This window comes from Epinephelus fuscoguttatus, linkage group LG3 (genome assembly GCF_011397635.1).
Source record: "Epinephelus fuscoguttatus linkage group LG3, E.fuscoguttatus.final_Chr_v1".
Classification (NCBI taxonomy): Eukaryota; Metazoa; Chordata; class Actinopteri; order Perciformes; family Serranidae; genus Epinephelus; species Epinephelus fuscoguttatus.
In genome coordinates this window covers 13,752,480-13,768,870 of record NC_064754.1, presented here as the reverse complement: position 1 = coordinate 13,768,870, position 16,391 = coordinate 13,752,480, and the positions used below count along the sequence as shown (strand labels likewise).

General features: G+C 40.2%; 2 protein-coding genes across 2 annotated transcripts; one reads left to right on the top strand and one right to left on the bottom strand.

The window, feature by feature from the left end:
• The first annotated feature begins 115 nt into the window (after positions 1 to 115).
• On the top strand, positions 116 to 9,864 carry LOC125885063 (uncharacterized). The gene is made up of 8 exons (XM_049570488.1): positions 116 to 199; positions 559 to 2,388; positions 3,280 to 3,431; positions 5,454 to 5,773; positions 7,769 to 7,857; positions 7,952 to 8,054; positions 8,180 to 8,295; positions 8,377 to 9,864. Exons 1-8 carry the CDS (start codon positions 116 to 118, stop codon positions 8,476 to 8,478), a joined length of 2,796 nt encoding a protein of 931 aa, XP_049426445.1. The 3' UTR covers positions 8,479 to 9,864.
• A 195-nt stretch (positions 9,865 to 10,059) lies between these two features.
• saraf (store-operated calcium entry-associated regulatory factor) lies at positions 10,060 to 15,501 on the bottom strand. Its single transcript, XM_049570593.1, has 7 exons — positions 15,286 to 15,501; positions 13,528 to 13,706; positions 13,012 to 13,210; positions 12,608 to 12,919; positions 12,254 to 12,413; positions 12,057 to 12,154; positions 10,060 to 10,630 (listed from the first exon to the last, which is right to left on the bottom strand). Exons 1-7 carry the CDS (start codon positions 15,350 to 15,352, stop codon positions 10,605 to 10,607), a joined length of 1,041 nt encoding a protein of 346 aa, XP_049426550.1. The 5' UTR covers positions 15,353 to 15,501; the 3' UTR covers positions 10,060 to 10,604.
• Between the last annotated feature and the right edge of the window lie 890 nt (positions 15,502 to 16,391).

Genomic DNA, 16,391 nt, shown 5'->3' with positions numbered 1-16,391 from the left:
TAAGTTTGTTTTACGGTAAAACAGCTTTACTCTTAAGTGTTTTTACCGTTACACAGTCTTACTGTGAGTGTGTATGCTACACATACTAGCACATTACATTATAATAAAACAACAAATGCTGCCACCTAGAGCGGCTCATAACTCCACTGAAGGTTGCCTCTGTGCATCTGTGTCTGACGCCAATGAGCTACGACCAAAGGTCAGTATTTGACAAGTTGGGAGTGAGACCGTGTTGGTTTAGTGCCTTCAGCCATAGCCTTAAGTTCTCTTCATCTTGGGAAGGTGGGTGCAGGTTGCAAAATGCCCCACAACACCTTCTTACTTTATGGTCGTAACCTTGTTGCTTTAATTGCTTTTTCCACTTTATCCAATTATTATAGCACCCCCTAACTGAACATACAAGACTGTATCATACAGTACATAAATTGCAGATCAGAAAGGTGTTAAAGAAAAGTTTCCAGTTCATTAATGTTGGTGCTACATTATGTGATGGTTTTGTTTCTGATGTGTTATATGGATAATGAGTCATGGTCCTTCTTTCTGTCTCTGATACTCTAGAAAAGTCACCTGCAGACACAGCATCCAGTCAAACTGAGAATACCAATGGACACATCCACTCACTCAACAAGTCTTCTAGACAGTTATGGAATTTATGTAAATATGGAGCTCAACTATGATGGTTCTCGACTGAGATCAGACTCGGAAGAAACAGATTATCACAAAGAAAAAAAGGAAAGTGACAGTCCAAAAATCAACCCTCAACCTGAAGGGCAAATCAACAATGGAGAACTGTCTGAAAAGGACCAAGCAGTGAAATGCATTGTCCTGTCAGATCCAGGTCTAGTCATTCGTACTGCTGAGAGACTTCAGGGTTCTGCCTCTGCACTCATCCCTGAAGTGGAAAGCAGAAAAGCACTTCGTTCTCCATCCATGTTGTCAGCTCCTCTCCCACTTCCCAAGAGGTCACCTGCATGTGAGAAAAAGAATAAAACTTTGAACTCACTGGCATGCCAGACATCTCCAGTATTGGATGGAGTCAAAGGTAACAGTCCACACAGGGGTCTTTCCCCGTTGGAAGTACCTGACATGCACAACTGCACTGCATCTGGAATTTTACCAAAAGTGGAAGCAAAACACCCACCACAGCTTCCTCTAAGACCTCTTACTAAATCACCTATAAAACCTCCAAGACCCAATACATTAAAGAGGGCTGAGACAGAAGAAGGAGAGGGGAGAGTGAGAGGACAGGCAGAATGGAGTAAAGAACAGAGGAACAGACAGGAGCAAGATCTAACTGAAAGAAGTCAGAAGACTGAGGTGAATAAACAAACATCTGGCAAAGAATGTCATTTGGATGTGGGAAAGCCTCCGCGACAGATGTTGGTAGTATTTACAGACATAGGAACGGAAGAAGATGTCAGAAATATTGGACTGACCTTTCCAACCATGACAGAAAATTCATCCCTGCTAGCTTCGGGATGCTCAGACCTTACCTCAGATGTAGAACCTGACATGGCAGCAACCAACAGAAACTGTACGTCTACAGTTTCAGCAAAAAAAGAATCAATAATTCCACTACAGCCTCCACCAAAACCACCTCAAAAACATCCCCCAAAACCACCCATCAAACCTCCACATCTCTTCAGTGCCATGAAGTCTGTCATAGAAGAGGAAAAGGAGAGAAGAAAGCAAGAGGATGAAGAGTGGAGAGACTTGGTGGAGGAGGAAAGGGATAAAAAAGAAGGAGACGGAGAGGACAGAGGTAAGGTACACAGAGATTCCAGAGGTGGCGAGTTGAGCACTACAACCATGACAGAAAAACCATCACAACTTGGACAAACAGTATTGGGGTCTGTCCCCAAATTCTGTCTCATGCCTCCTTGTAGAGACAGACCAAGATCAGTAGTCACAGCTGAGAACCAAACTCTTGATCGTAAGTCTCAGCACCCAGGAAATCACCAGAACAAAGCAAATGGACAGGTCCAATCTGGTCCACAAGAGGTTCCTTCTCAGATCAGCCCTACAGGGACAGATACAAATGTGGAGACACTCAAATGGACAGAAAACAGCAAAGAAATCCAGATATCTGGGACATGGGGACGAGACTCTGATGTGATTTCTAAACTCCCATCTGGATGGGAGGGGACAAAGGTGGAAGGGACAAAGTTGGATCCGTTTGAGCTGGGACTGAAGAGCTCAGAGGACGCACAGGAAGTTGATGGGACACTTATGCATGGAGAACCAAAGCAAACAAACCAAAAGACCAACACCAGAGGGAAAGTGAAAAATCTTGCCAAGAAGATGATTGGTAGATTGAAAGAGGGAAGAGAAGAGAGAAAAAGAACCAAAGCGACAGAGATGGAAATGGAGGACAGTGAATTAACACAGGTAAGTTTCACTTAACACTTCTAAAAAACACATTACTATCATTTTAACACTTTTATTTTGTTAGGTAACAAGGACATCTCTCTGCAATGTCTGGCTTTGGTTCAAGAGGTGAAGCTGGTCAACCACTAATCAGAAGATCAGCTGTTTGATCCCTGGGGTGCTCCAGTTAGGCAAGATACTGAACCTAATTTGCTCCCGTTGGCAGTGCTCGGTGTGCGTGTGAATTTCTAACTTTGAGAAAGATGGACCCTATACTTCAATAATCATATGTGTATGATAATAGCAGAAATATGACTAATAATAACAGTAGTAGCAGCAGTAGGAGGCATCAGGCAGGACCATAGCAGCAGCGTAACCATGACCCATGATCCAAGTGTAGCTGCGATACGAGTAAACCTGCGAGACAGTGGAGATCAAAGGCTCTGGAGAAGAAGCCGAGTTAGCGATATGCAGAAATAGGACTTAAATGTTAGCAAATGGAGAATAACCAACTTTTCAGAAAATAAGGAGAAAGAGAGAAGGAGAGAAGGTGCTTGGTGTATTATAGAAGGTCCCCCGGCAGACGAGGCCTGTGTCAGCCTAACTAGGGGCTGGTCCAAAACAAGCCTGAGCCAGCCCTTACTACAGGCTTAATCAAAAAGGAAAGTCTTAAGTCTAGTCTTCAATGTGGAGATGCAAATGCAGTCTTCTTTTTCCAAATTTTAAAGAAACAAGGCATGTGTTCACTAGTGTCTATCCAGATTTACAAGATGAAATTAATAACGGAAATATTCTTTTTATCACCCTATTTTGAAGAAGCTTTCCCTCACATAGACCACAAACCAATTGTGATGCCGTGAAAACAATTTTTAGTTGTATTTCATTCTTTCCTCCCTCATCCTTATTATCAAGGATGAAAGGAGGCATGGGAAGGAAGGATGGATGAATGATGAGGAGGAAGGGCCGGATGAAGATGCTGTGGACCATTTAGCTCCAACAGAGACACAGAGACACGTGGACCTGATGGAGAGGAGGATTAAAGGAGGACATGCAACATCTTACAGGTGAACACACTCAGGTCACTCACAGCTGTACATACATTTAGTACAAGTTGAGTTATTTTTAACAAAAATAATTACATTTGCTATGTTTATACCTGTTAAGTTTGTCTCTTGCACGTGCCCCAACTTTATGTAGGTGCAGTATTAAATTACTGGAATACAACATTTGCCTGCTCAAGCTGGAAACATGTAGCAGAGTTAAAAGCACATGACGTATGATTTTTAATCATTGTTCCTTTTTAATGTTGATTATTTAAACTGCAAAATACATTATGGCATTCCCCTGAGAGGTAGCCTACGCAATTCTCAAGCATCATTCTTTATTTTTGAGTTTCCTTGTTTTAACTTCCGCCTTATCACAGACTATCACAATTAACAGGAAAGTGGGCGAGGTTTCACCTGTCATCAGGAAACATTTTCTCAGTTAGTCAGATCAGTAGTTACTTATTTGGTCTACTGCTCTGCTGTCTTTCATTTCTCCTGTGTTCTTTATCTCTCCCCTCCCTGTTGTCTTCTCCTCTTTACCCCCTTATTCTTTCTCTCCCCCATGCTCCTCCTCCTCCTCCTCCTCCTCCCTCCTCTCTGTCCCCATCTGCTCTCTCCACCTCTGTTTTTTTTATGTACTGGTACTGGGGAAGTCCCTGGTTTTCCCCTTGATCATAATCTCACTTTAAAATATGCAAGCACACACACACACACACACACACACACACACACACACACAAGCACAGTCATATGACCCTGGAATGCAGGAGGAAACTTTCTTTCACTTTGTCTTTCTTCCTCGATTGCTTTGTCACATTTTACATTCACAGTTATTTTTTTCAAGCAGATCACACACACCTCTTAACAGAAGAGAAAACAACAAAACTGCACATTGTTTGCAAAAACCATCTCAGAACTTGTCACACGCCCATCAAAACCAAACTCATCCATCAAAACCAAAAATTTGTTCCCATGTAATGAAACAACTGTACTTTATTTTGGTACAGTCAGCACAATTCAGTAAAGAGAAAATCTGTCCATTTCATTACTTATACTTTATATACAAATGTAAATTAGACATCTGCATGAGAAATAAAGGAAAAGAAAAAAAAATCTGTTATAAATCAAGACTACACATATACTTATTTTTTTACACGTAGGTCTGCGTATATACCCTCAAGATACTCAATCATATTTTCTATCATTTTCAGTTAAGCAGAAAATTTTATTTATATATAATCTTATGTCAAATCTTATTGTGTGACGTAACTATGAATGACAGCCGTCCAGACTGTCATAGTGCAGTGACAAAAATATGAAAAGTGGAAATGTGGAAAGTAGAAAATGGCATGAAAAGACAATAATAGAAAAGTACCAGTACCTTGAATTTGAGCTCCAGCATAGCACTTAAGTATATGTACTTTTATTTCATCACTGGAAGATTGATATCACTCCCATGTCTGTAGGATAAATATGAGGCTACAGCCAGCCATCAGTTAGCTTAGCTTAGCTTAGCATAAACACTGTATACAGAGGAAAACAGTGAGCCTGACTGTCAGTATTACTCTTCAGTTTTTGTATGGATTAAACAAATAAGAAACATGTTGATTAGTGAGCTTTAGAGATGCTGGTGTTAATTGTAGACAGAGCCAGGCTAGCTGTTTCCCCCTGTTTCCAGTCTTTGTGCTAAGCTAAGCTAAGCTAAGCTAACTGACTGTTGGAGGTAGCTTCATAGTTAACGGACTGATATGAGTGTGGAGGAGTTATTCTCAAAAATACTACTTACTTTACCTGCAAAATATCACAGGAAAAGGTGCCAAATGACAGTGAGGGATGCAGGGTGTGGGGTTGGGCACATTTGGGGGGAAATGTGATACTCTTTTTATTTTTACCTGTCAGGATTAAAAACATTCATATTAAGCATGTAAAATTTTTCTTGGTGTGCCTCAAGTTGAATTTATCAGCAGCCAGCAAACAATACAAACATGTAAGTGTGTTTATATTGATATTTATTCCTTTTTTCCTCTCACATTTTCACAGTCCTTTCGCCTCCTTCGAAGTGGGCAGTCCAGTGAAGCTGGTGGAGGAGCTGCTGACAGGTGATGAGAGGTTCCAGTTCCTGAACAGAGACCAGAGCTCCACACCTGACCCCCCTGACACAGAAGAGCCCAGTGCTGACCTCCAGTTCACTCTGGATGAGTTTGAAGGAAACTCCTCTGTCTCAAAGGAGGAATCTGTTTATGAGATTATCGATTGTTCAGATATGATGACAGAGGAGAGCCAAATATATGAGCAACTGGATCTGAACAGAGCGCCCAGTCCAGTACCGCAGAGTGAAACCAGTGAAACCATTCCACTGAGTGAGTTTAACAGGGGAGGGGGTGTGTGTGTGTTTGTGTGTGTGATTTTAACAGCTGGGCTTTACAGATTACAAATGTTTTTGTGTGTTTAATAATAATAATAATAATAAATAAGTAACATATTTGTGGTTTGCAGAAACGTACAATACCGAAATTTTCCTCCATCGACTGGCTTTTACTGATTCAGATAAGAAGACTTGCAGGGGCCTCGCTGTTGTTCGCCAAGAAATAGCAACAGCACATTCTGTTTGTGATTAAACATGCTAATTACTGAGCTTTACAGGTGTTTGTAGGCATATTTGTCCATTTTGTAATGTTTCCCTTCGCTTCAGTGCTAATGCTAATCTAGGCTAATCACCTTGTGTCGATCTTCTTCACGTACTTACAGAAAGAATATAAATTATAGCTGATGTGCAGCAATGGTTGTGGCCAGGCAATTTCAGGCAGTTTTAGGCAATTTTAGGCAATTCTGAGCAACAAGAGGCAGAATAGGAAGACAACAAGAAAGTTGCCATTACAATGTACATTTTGTATCAATTTAGGCTTAAACTCACAACCTCTGACACCAAGGAGCACCTTCTATCTGACTGAGCTAATTAGCACGTGACAACTCATCTGTGACTTCACAAATTGACTAAGTCAAACACCAGGATGATAGCAACTGTCAAGGCAGATTTCAAACTGCTGTCATGAATTCAGTTATCAAGACAAAAATCTGAAAATACACATCTTGCATCTAGACAGCATGGAGGAGTGGTTAATTTGTTTTTAACAATGACTGGATTTACTCCATAAGTGAAAAACTGATGTTTGAAAATGCCATTCTTGCACTGACTCCAGTTGTTCACATGGGGACAGAATTCAAAAATTGTCAAAAATGTCAAAAATTCAGTTTTTGATATAAAATTCTGATATTTGCCAAACATCATCTACCATGACTCCAAAATTTTGTCAATTTTTTTCATGAACACTGAAAATTTATTTAATTTGCAAGTATATATTTATAGTACTGTTTACAGTCAAACATCTTGATGCACTGCAGGCTCAATTTTTGATAACTCAAAAATCTGTGAGGACATCTGTGTCAGCAATTTCAGAGCAAAAATTGTGAGGAGGACAAGTTTTACAGTTTTGACAGTGATGAATTGAGCAAAATTTTTGGTTTAAATGTACAAATGTTTCTTCAGTATTGGAACTACATTTTGGTGAAAAATGCGAAACTGTAGCACATATGGTCAATTTGTTGTGAATTTTCAAAGTTTTGAACTTTAGAGGCTTGCTGTAGCACCAGCATCAGGACTATTGACTTGTGTTTGCAGCTGAGCAAATCTGGCATAGGACTGGACCTTTGTGCAAAATTTGGTGATTTTTCGCGCATGGGAAGTATGATTTCCTCGGAAAAAGAAGAAAGAATATGCAGGAAAACAAGAGGGTCCTGGCAGGACTACCTGCCTGGCCCCTAATAAGTGCTTTTCCCAAAATGTTGAACTGTTCCTTTAAGAGGTAGCTTAACTCTAAAATCTACTTTCGTCCACCTTTCTTCATTTAGAACCGCTGATATGAAATGTATGATGTAATGTATCCATGGTTTCCAGAAATGTACAATGCCAACATTTTCTCCTAGCGACTTAGCTGTGAGTTCAGGCCAGGTTGAGTCTCTACATCACAGTCAAAGCTGCAGTTAAAGAGGATTCTTCTTTATTTGATAAAGGGCAAATACTGACTCAGTATGAACTCCTATGAACTCCCTTATACATTTACCATTTGGTCCTCAGAAAATACAGTATATGTGGCCATTGCTCCAGTCTGTCTAAGAATTCAGTTTGCTTCAAGATTTTGAATTGAATGAGAGAAAGATAGAAATTTAAAGCTCAAATACTGGTTCCTGAGCCATACTCCTGATATCTCTGTATTCTTTAGTGTTATTAAAACTGTGATAATTGATTCCTCAGAATTAAATCATTGGTGTGTTCCTGTCTTGTTTGCTCCAAACAGCCCCCAGGACCAAAAACATTTATGACACAGTGAAGTTTTTCCCGCCTGCACAGCCTACAGTCACACACATGACCTTGTCTGATATAAAGGTTTGTGAGAGCTTCAAAACAACGTGTGTTGTTTCCATATTTTGTGCTAAATATCATGTTTTAATCATCGTATTTATTTGTCTTTCTCCTTTAGTCTCAGGGAGTTCTGGACAGTTCAGTTCAGAAGTATCTCATCAAGCTGAGCAAGAAGAGGAAACACAGAACAGGACGGAGACAACGTGGTGACAGGAGCAACGGTCAGACACTCACCTCTTTTCTAATATCAATCTAAACACTGCTCCACACACAAAGCAGAAAACTGATGGAATATCTCTCTATATGAGGTGATATTAAGACTAACATGAGTCTTGTTCTGAAGCAGACGTCGTCAGGGGGTCTCTGTCCTCCACCACTCCACAGCAAATCTTCCCTGCCTCCGTCTTCTACTGCGTCCCAGCTGCAGGAGGAGAGGTGGAGCAGCAGCTCTCTGCGGTGAAGGTGAGTACCAGGAAGCTTTTCTTTGCTGTTTTGATGAATCCTCTTCATCTGACATCTTGATCTTGTCTGTGTGCGTGTCAGTGTGGAGGAAGCAGCCCCAGAAGTCTGGCCAAGTTAAAGATACCTCTGAAAGATAAAACCATCCCAAGAGTAGCGCAGCCGAAGGAGGACAGAGGGAAGTAGAGGACGCTTCGCCATTTTATTCAGTGTGTTACAGTGTGATGTTAGCGGTTTTTGTACAACAAAGCTAAAACAATATACTTTTCTGCTCTGATCTCTAATATACCAGTGCTAACTTTTTTTTATGCTAATAAATTTAATTGGATGTTATTATGCATTTAAAAAGAAACAAAATTAATCTAAGCCACCATCACATCTACATCATAACCATTCAAATTTAAATGACTGGTAGTTAATGAGAAATACAGCACTACTTTAAATACAGAGATGCAAACACATGTAGATATGTATTTATTTATGTTTCAAATTATTACCAACATCTACTTAGGCTATTTATTCATTCACTGCATTTGTAACTATTTGTACATGTATTTACCTCAGTGTTTATGCATATATTTTGTGTTTCATTTGTTAATTGAAGGATTTTCTTTCTGCATTTATAATTTTTCATACTCTGTACTTGAATCTCTGCTTTCTTATAAAGATTTCACTGTTAAATCTGGAAAATTAGAAATTATATGAAATGTATAGAATATAACTGCTCTTTGATTATTCACAGTTGGAATTATATTTGTCTTTCTAAGTCATGTACACCATAAAAGGTGCAGCTGTTTCACTTTAGTTTGTGGACAACAGAGGGCACTGTTGCTGCTTCATTGAACACAGTTAACAGAGGAGCTGCTCCTCTCATACAGTCACACAGGCCTTTCTCACAGCACAGGTGTTACTGATGACACTAACGATGGCTCTATTCTATCCTAGTGCTCCACTGAGAGTTACACTGAGTCAGCATGCACGATACCAGGACCAAGAAATCAATGGAGCTCAATGGAATTCAGCTGTAATTAATTTAATTATTTACACCTGTGCTTTTACCACTGTGACAAGTCAACATGTCATCCATGACAAAAAGCCTGCAGTTTGTGTTTTCACTTTGGGAAAGCAGAGCAAAAAGGAGCGGGTTCAAACAGACAATTTTCATTTTTTGGTCTCTCTTATTAGATAGTCACCAAAATATCAGACATCATATCCTCAGAATAAAATGTGCTCTTAATAAAACACTTCAAAGTTTCAGGTTCAGGTTCAAAATGCTTTTGGTTTATTAAATTACATGGAAAGCAAAGATATGAGGGCTATTAGATATGATGAATGTACAATACAGGTGTTGTTCCATGAGCCTTTACTGAGCAGGGTTTAATGTCTTTTTTGTTTGTTTTCCAGAAATCTACCTACCCAAAGTCAAACTGTATGTGCCCCTATATAAATTGTTTTATTTATAAACAGTTATCAAATAACAAAAGATTAACTGGGACCGCTGTGCCACGTGCAACTCTCAACAGAGATGAGAAGGAAGCAGCGTTCATCTTCTCCAGAAACGTTTCTTTTTTTCCACTTGCCCAATCAGGCAAATGAGTTACTAGATTTACTAGCCCCATGTGGCATTTTACTTGCCATGGGCAACTGGGCAATCCTTATTGTTGATCCTTTACTGATTCACCAGTTCAAATAATTTCTGTCATGTGTGCCACCATATTACATTCATGAAAAACCCAAATATGCTGGCTGGAGTACTGTGAAAGAAGATTATGTATACAGGGAATATGAATAACTTGATTTCTCTGTGCTAATGTTAACACCATATTCTGAATATGATCATAAACGTGCCTCATAAACAGGTTATTCATGTCCATATAGATGCATTCACACAAAGAAAGTCAACAGACGCTTAGAGAGAGAAAACAGCTATTTCCTTAACAAGGCTACATGAATAAAATACGTATATTTTATAACTGTTACCCCCACTGAAATGTTATCTTGCCTTCAAAATGCTAAAAAGGAAATCAAAGTGCAAGATCATGTTAAAACTCATAAAGGTAAAACCATTTTCTTCACAGCACTAAAGCTCAAATCACACTTTCACAGAAAAAAAGCTGCTTCCTGTCAGCAGCTGACATCAGAGCGACCTCTCCAGAGGAACGCAGAAGCACTTGCCACTGTTGTTTGACATTAAGTTCATCCCTGCATAGAGAGAGGGTCTTTTCATGCTGCTTTTGTCATGTCTGACCTTCCAGCCAACACGGAGCTCGTCTTATATTCATCTCAGTGCCGTCCATCATGTTTCACAGCTTCTATCTTCTCTTGGTTCCTCCAAAACCTGAAAAACAGAAATGGTAGTCAGCCAGCTGAACGATAGGGTGTCTCTCAGTGCTACTGAACTGTTGAGACATTCAGCATTCACTAAAGAAAACTTTATTGGAGGCATTATCTCATAATTCTTGGTCCTTGGTTTGAAACACTGGGAGATAATAATGTGACTGAGTGATGTGGGTGGTATTATTACCAGTGAGGTAGTCTATGTTTTGAGTGAATAACCAATCAGATGTCATGATGACATGATGCTGTTATGTCCTGGTTGACCCCTTACAAGACAAAGAGCACACCATGGAGGGATCGCCTCATATACGTCCCTTGGAATAATTTGATGGAGCCTATTTTTTACTCTTCTGTAATCTGTACTTTGATTAGACAGTAAACTATTTTAGATTTATAATTAAAATACTGTTTGTTGAACTATGAAGTCTTTTGTAAAAATTAATAATAAATGTTTTTATATCATGTTAACTTGATGAATCTAAAAACTTTTCACAAAACAGTGCCACAGACCCCACTTTGACAATCACTGATCACTGAAAATCACACAAACTAGTATACAGTCCAGCTGCAACCCCAACAACTGGTAATTCTCTCTCCTTTGAACGCAGATTTGGAACATCAGTGCGTTCTCTTTAAATGCTCGAGGCTCACTGTTGCGCTGGAAACTAACAGGAATATCCAAGTCGATGCCAAAAATCTAAAAATGTGACGGTGTTTGTTTTCATCCAGTTCCGTAGGTATGATGCAAATCTTTTGAACCTGATGGGGCAGCATATGTGGCTACAAGTGTTCTAATCAGAATCAGAATCAGAAATACTTTATTGATCCCAGAGGGGAAATTATGATCTGTTACAGTCGCTCCGATGTAAAGAATAGAGAATTATAATAAGTAAGAATAAGAGTATGAAATAAAAGTGTGTAAATATAAAGCAATAAAATAAAATAAAGTAGAAGTAAAATGTGCATTAAAATAAAAATAAAATGTGCATTATGCTGAGTTGTTTAACACTAGTACTTAAGATATATAAATTTAAATATTAAAATAAATTAAATATCGTAATCTGCTGTTATATGCCAAAGGAAATAGGAGAAAGCCTACCAGCACGGAGAAACATTAACATGTAGAAGAAGGTAATCACATCGACTTATCAAAAACAAAAAGCGTCCCCCCATGGAATTTCGCTGGTATCGTGACGCTGAGAAATTAATGACGATAGGAGCCAATTTTGTGCACATTATAAGACCATAAAATGAGTCAATTGATACATTATTCGAGGGGACAATTTTTAAACTTTATGAATATTTGGGTGTACTTGTTATCCCAAATTGTACAGTGATTAACTTCCCAGTATCAGGGGTGGTGAAACTGACTGTCTGATCTCACACAAGTGTCTGTATCTGCTCCGTTAGCGAACATGCAGTCCTACCTGAAGCAGTGCGTGTCCCAGAAGAAGAGGTGGAGCCTCCAGCAGCAGGACGCCTGTTGTCAGTATAAGCTGAGGAGTTATAGTTGTACGGCTGGTTTCTGCAAAACAAACAGACGATACACAAACCTGAAGGCTCTGAATGCAGTGGACGTGGAGGAACTCCTGCTTTTCCAATACCAGTGATGTATTCTACTGACCTCTGACCTCCTCGGCCAAACAGGTAACCCAGCATCCCTCCTGTTCCCATACCGGTCCAGAAGTTTCCTCCTGTGCCACGAGGAGCTTGGCCTCCTGGGTACTGCTGTCCCTGAGTGTAGTCACTGTGGAAACCATAGCCTGGGTTGGCACCAGGGTTGCCTTAAGACAAAACAACAGATTCACAATTTCAGCAGGGTGGTTGTAATCTCATCTCGTATTACAGAGCTCATCCAGGTGATTTATATGAGAGAAAGAACAATCCTGCACATCATCTCTAACAAAGGGTATGTATTTCTTTGAAGAAGGCCGTCTAATGTTACTCTGTCCACACTTTATCATTCTGCATCAGCTACCTGTGAAGTCAGGTTTGAATCCTGGGGGTGGTGGTCCTGCAGCGTAGCCTTGGCGATTATCTCCCTGGTAACCAGCCTGTCTGCCATCCTGCCCCCACTGTGGCATGTTACCGCTGAGGAACAGCTTGTAGACTCCGTAAGCCAAGAGCAGAAGCACAGCGACCACCAGCAAGCCTCCAGAGTCCCCGCTGCCTGAGGGGTAAGAGCTCTGATGACTCTGCTGGCTCTGATGGCTCTGATGGCTCTGCTGGTGACGCTGATGCTGGTTTCCAAAGAGACCGCTGAAAATACTGGAGGCAATGCCCCCAAAACCTGGGACGGACAAATGGAAAAACAATGTTTTTAGATATGTGGTCCTTGTATGAAGGTGAAGCCTCATAAATGTCACTTCTCCATCATCTTACCTCCAAATTCCTTGAATCCGCCGTGGGAGCCCCAGCTGTCTTGTGTTGACCTCCTGCCCTCTGCGGTCAGTTCCAGTGTGTACTCCAGCCCACAGGAGCCCTTCAGTATGTGGGCATCAGTAGGGTGGTTGTAGCCCTCACAGCTCACCTCAATGCGACCAAACCGGTAGGCGTTGTCCATGTCAGTCTTACACTCCCACTGAGAGGGAACGACCATATTATTTAAAACCTTATTCTCATATTCAAACACATCAAGGATGAGAGTTCTTCACACAATTACATCCAAACCTATTTATTTTCTTCTTCATTTATATAAAATTAGCCATATGAATACATCTAATGGGACTTTGGGAAGTGCGATGGTCATTATAAGTTCGTAACATTTTGTACCAAATGATTTAGCGTGAAAACAATCATCAGATGAATCAATAGTTTCAGCCCTACTTCTCAGCAAATGTTACACTCTACACACATCACCTCTCCGTCCCAGCTATCTACCAGAGCCTCCCTCCTCACCTGCACATCCACTCCATCCCAGCCTTTGTTCTGGCACTGGACCACCTCTGGAACGAAGGCATGGCAGCCTGCGGAGCCGCCAACACACTGGAGCTGAGGCACGGGGCTGGAGCGCCTCGCTGTGGTGTAGCGGCCCTTGTACAGAGTCAACACCTGGATGTCCCGCAGCAGCACGCTGCCTGCAGTGAGGAGAGGAGAAAAGGTCAATTTACAAATATATAAAAGCTCCTGCTCTGGAACATAATGCCATGTATCACAGTCATGGCTTCTTTTTGCTCTAGCTAATGTAAATAGGCAGCTAGGAAGCAACAGGTTTTCCTGAGAATGGAGCTATGTTTTTTGTATTTATTGGTAGTTTGACCAAAGTACACACACAACAGTCCTGTAATAAATCCTTGCTCTGTAAAGCTCTGACTCACAGCTGCATGATGTTATCCACATGTAGGCTATCACAAGTACACATGTCAACACACAGAATCATTGCAGTGAACAGTAAAAGATGGATTTGTTGAAGGATGTCTGCAGGTATCAAACACTTAAATTAAATGCTTTTAAGACCTTTTCAAGATAATTTTTATAACTAATTTAAGCCATACATTTAGAGAAATCATCTTTTTCTCATCCAAGCATTGCAGGTAAGTATACAGGTAAGTAGTATTTTCGTTATCCAGTAAATTTTGCCAACAGGTAGGCACCAGCATAAAGTGAAAGGACATTATTAGAGTCAGTGGTAGGTTAAACATCTGGAGGGAGCTCTGAGTAGAGCCGCTGCTCCTTCATATCGAAAGAGGTCAGTTGAGGTGGTTCGGGCATCTAATCAGGATGCCTCCTGGGTGCCTCCCATTAGAGGTGTTCCAGGCACGTCCCACTGGTAGGAGGCACCGGGACAGACCCAGAACACGCTGGATGGATTACATATCACATCTGGAGGATGAGGCTCCAGGAGGAGCTGGAAGGCGTTGCTGGGGAGAGAGATGTCTGGGTTGCTTTGCACCCGTGACCCAGCCCCAGATAAGGGGATGAAAATGAATGGATGGCAGGTTTAAAGGTTTGTAACACGAGCTATGTGGACTTTCACTCAGCAAAGTGTGACACATTTTGACAGAAAGAAATTAAAAGATGGATATATGCAACTAGATAAAATGTTCATAGCAATTAAGACCTCACAAAATTTTAAATTTTAGACTATTTAATGACTTTTACAGGGTGCCTGCAGGTCTTTAAAATAATTACTGGGCCTTAAAAGTGGCAGTATGCTGTTATTATTATTATTGATAATGATAACATGTTTACTCTAACCACTTATCATAATGTACTTGATGAGAAAATATGGACACAGGCAGGTAAACACATGAGTTAAACGAGCAGGAAATGGCAGCTGACCCTTATATGAGCACAGATACTTATATGCCTTTACATTGAGACTAACTTAAATAATAATAGTTTTAGCATCTATGTGGCCTGTGGATTTCCTTAGCAGGGTGTGTACCTGTGTAGCCTGTTTTTGTTTGTTTTTATCATGTTTCTTAAAAAATTCAATGAGCAAGTCGGAAGCTGTTAGCAGCGGAAGTTGTGGTGTTTTCTGTTTAGTTGCTGCTGCATGGTAAATAAGTCTGTCTGTGAAGTTTCGCTAACGTAGCCTACATTTCCTAAACAGGGCGGCTGCCTTTAAATATAATTATTATTATTGTTATTATTATTGATGAAAATTAGTTCAAACTGTAGTGAAGCAGAGAGGTCGTAGGAAGCAAAACCTACCGTCATCCCAGCTCTTGATTTGTCCCACCAACAGAAACTGCAACAAAACTACAATACACCGTTTCATTTCCTCGCTGCGTGTTTACGAGCTCCGACAGTCACGGTTTAACTCAATAAGTTATTATTGAAATAATAACAGACGCCTCTCTGCGTTTCATTAACGTTACGCTGACGGCGGTAAATCCCAACACAACATAAGAACCCTGATTTCCGGGTTGCGTCATCTGTTTTGCTGTCGTCACAACCAATGGAGAACGCGCACGACTGCTGTGTGAAGACAGGTGTCATTTACACAGCTCTGAGTTCACAGAGACATATATGATGTAAATGTTTGCAATCTGTGACAAGAATTTTTATTTTATTTTGTTTTCTGAAAAAAAAAGTGATGAAAAAATCCCTTCTCTTCTGCTTTTATTAATTATTACTTCAGGGATCACATACACTTACAACTGAGGGTCAATGGAGGACTAAAATTTCTTGGACTTTAATTTCTTAGGGACTGTTCATTACTTTTGAGGATGGAGAGGGTGGTGCAAAAAACTGGGGAAGCATGTCAAATAATTTTTAAGCTTGGAGGGGACTTATATTTTTTATTTTAGCTTAGGGGAGAAGCATACACATTTAAATGGTTGCATTTTGTTTTTCTTTTACTACTGATTTTTTTTTTTTTTTTTTAAAGAAAACGTGATTGGAGGGTATGTTTTCTTTCAAAAAACACCAAAATTATACTTATGATAACCAGAAAACGTACAAACAGAAATTATCATTGAATTTTTACATTTCCGATGGTCCTTGGACACATTATTTACAGTGAATTATTATATCAGTTTGTGAGACTTGGACACAAAACAGGCCGAAACAAGTGAAAGGCACGAGAAAAAAAAATTTACTTCTCCAAAGAGTCATATTTGTAATGTTGTCAGACACTCATAACAACAATCTGTGGCGTAAACAAGCACTTTAAAGGCCTTTGCACACTGAGTCAGTTTTTTTCGTCCAAAATTGTCGCACGTCCCATCTGTGTCCAGCCTTGCCCCAGCACCATGTCAAGGTGCAGTTTATTTCCCTGCAATCACAATAACAAGGAGAGCACACAGTGGTAGTAG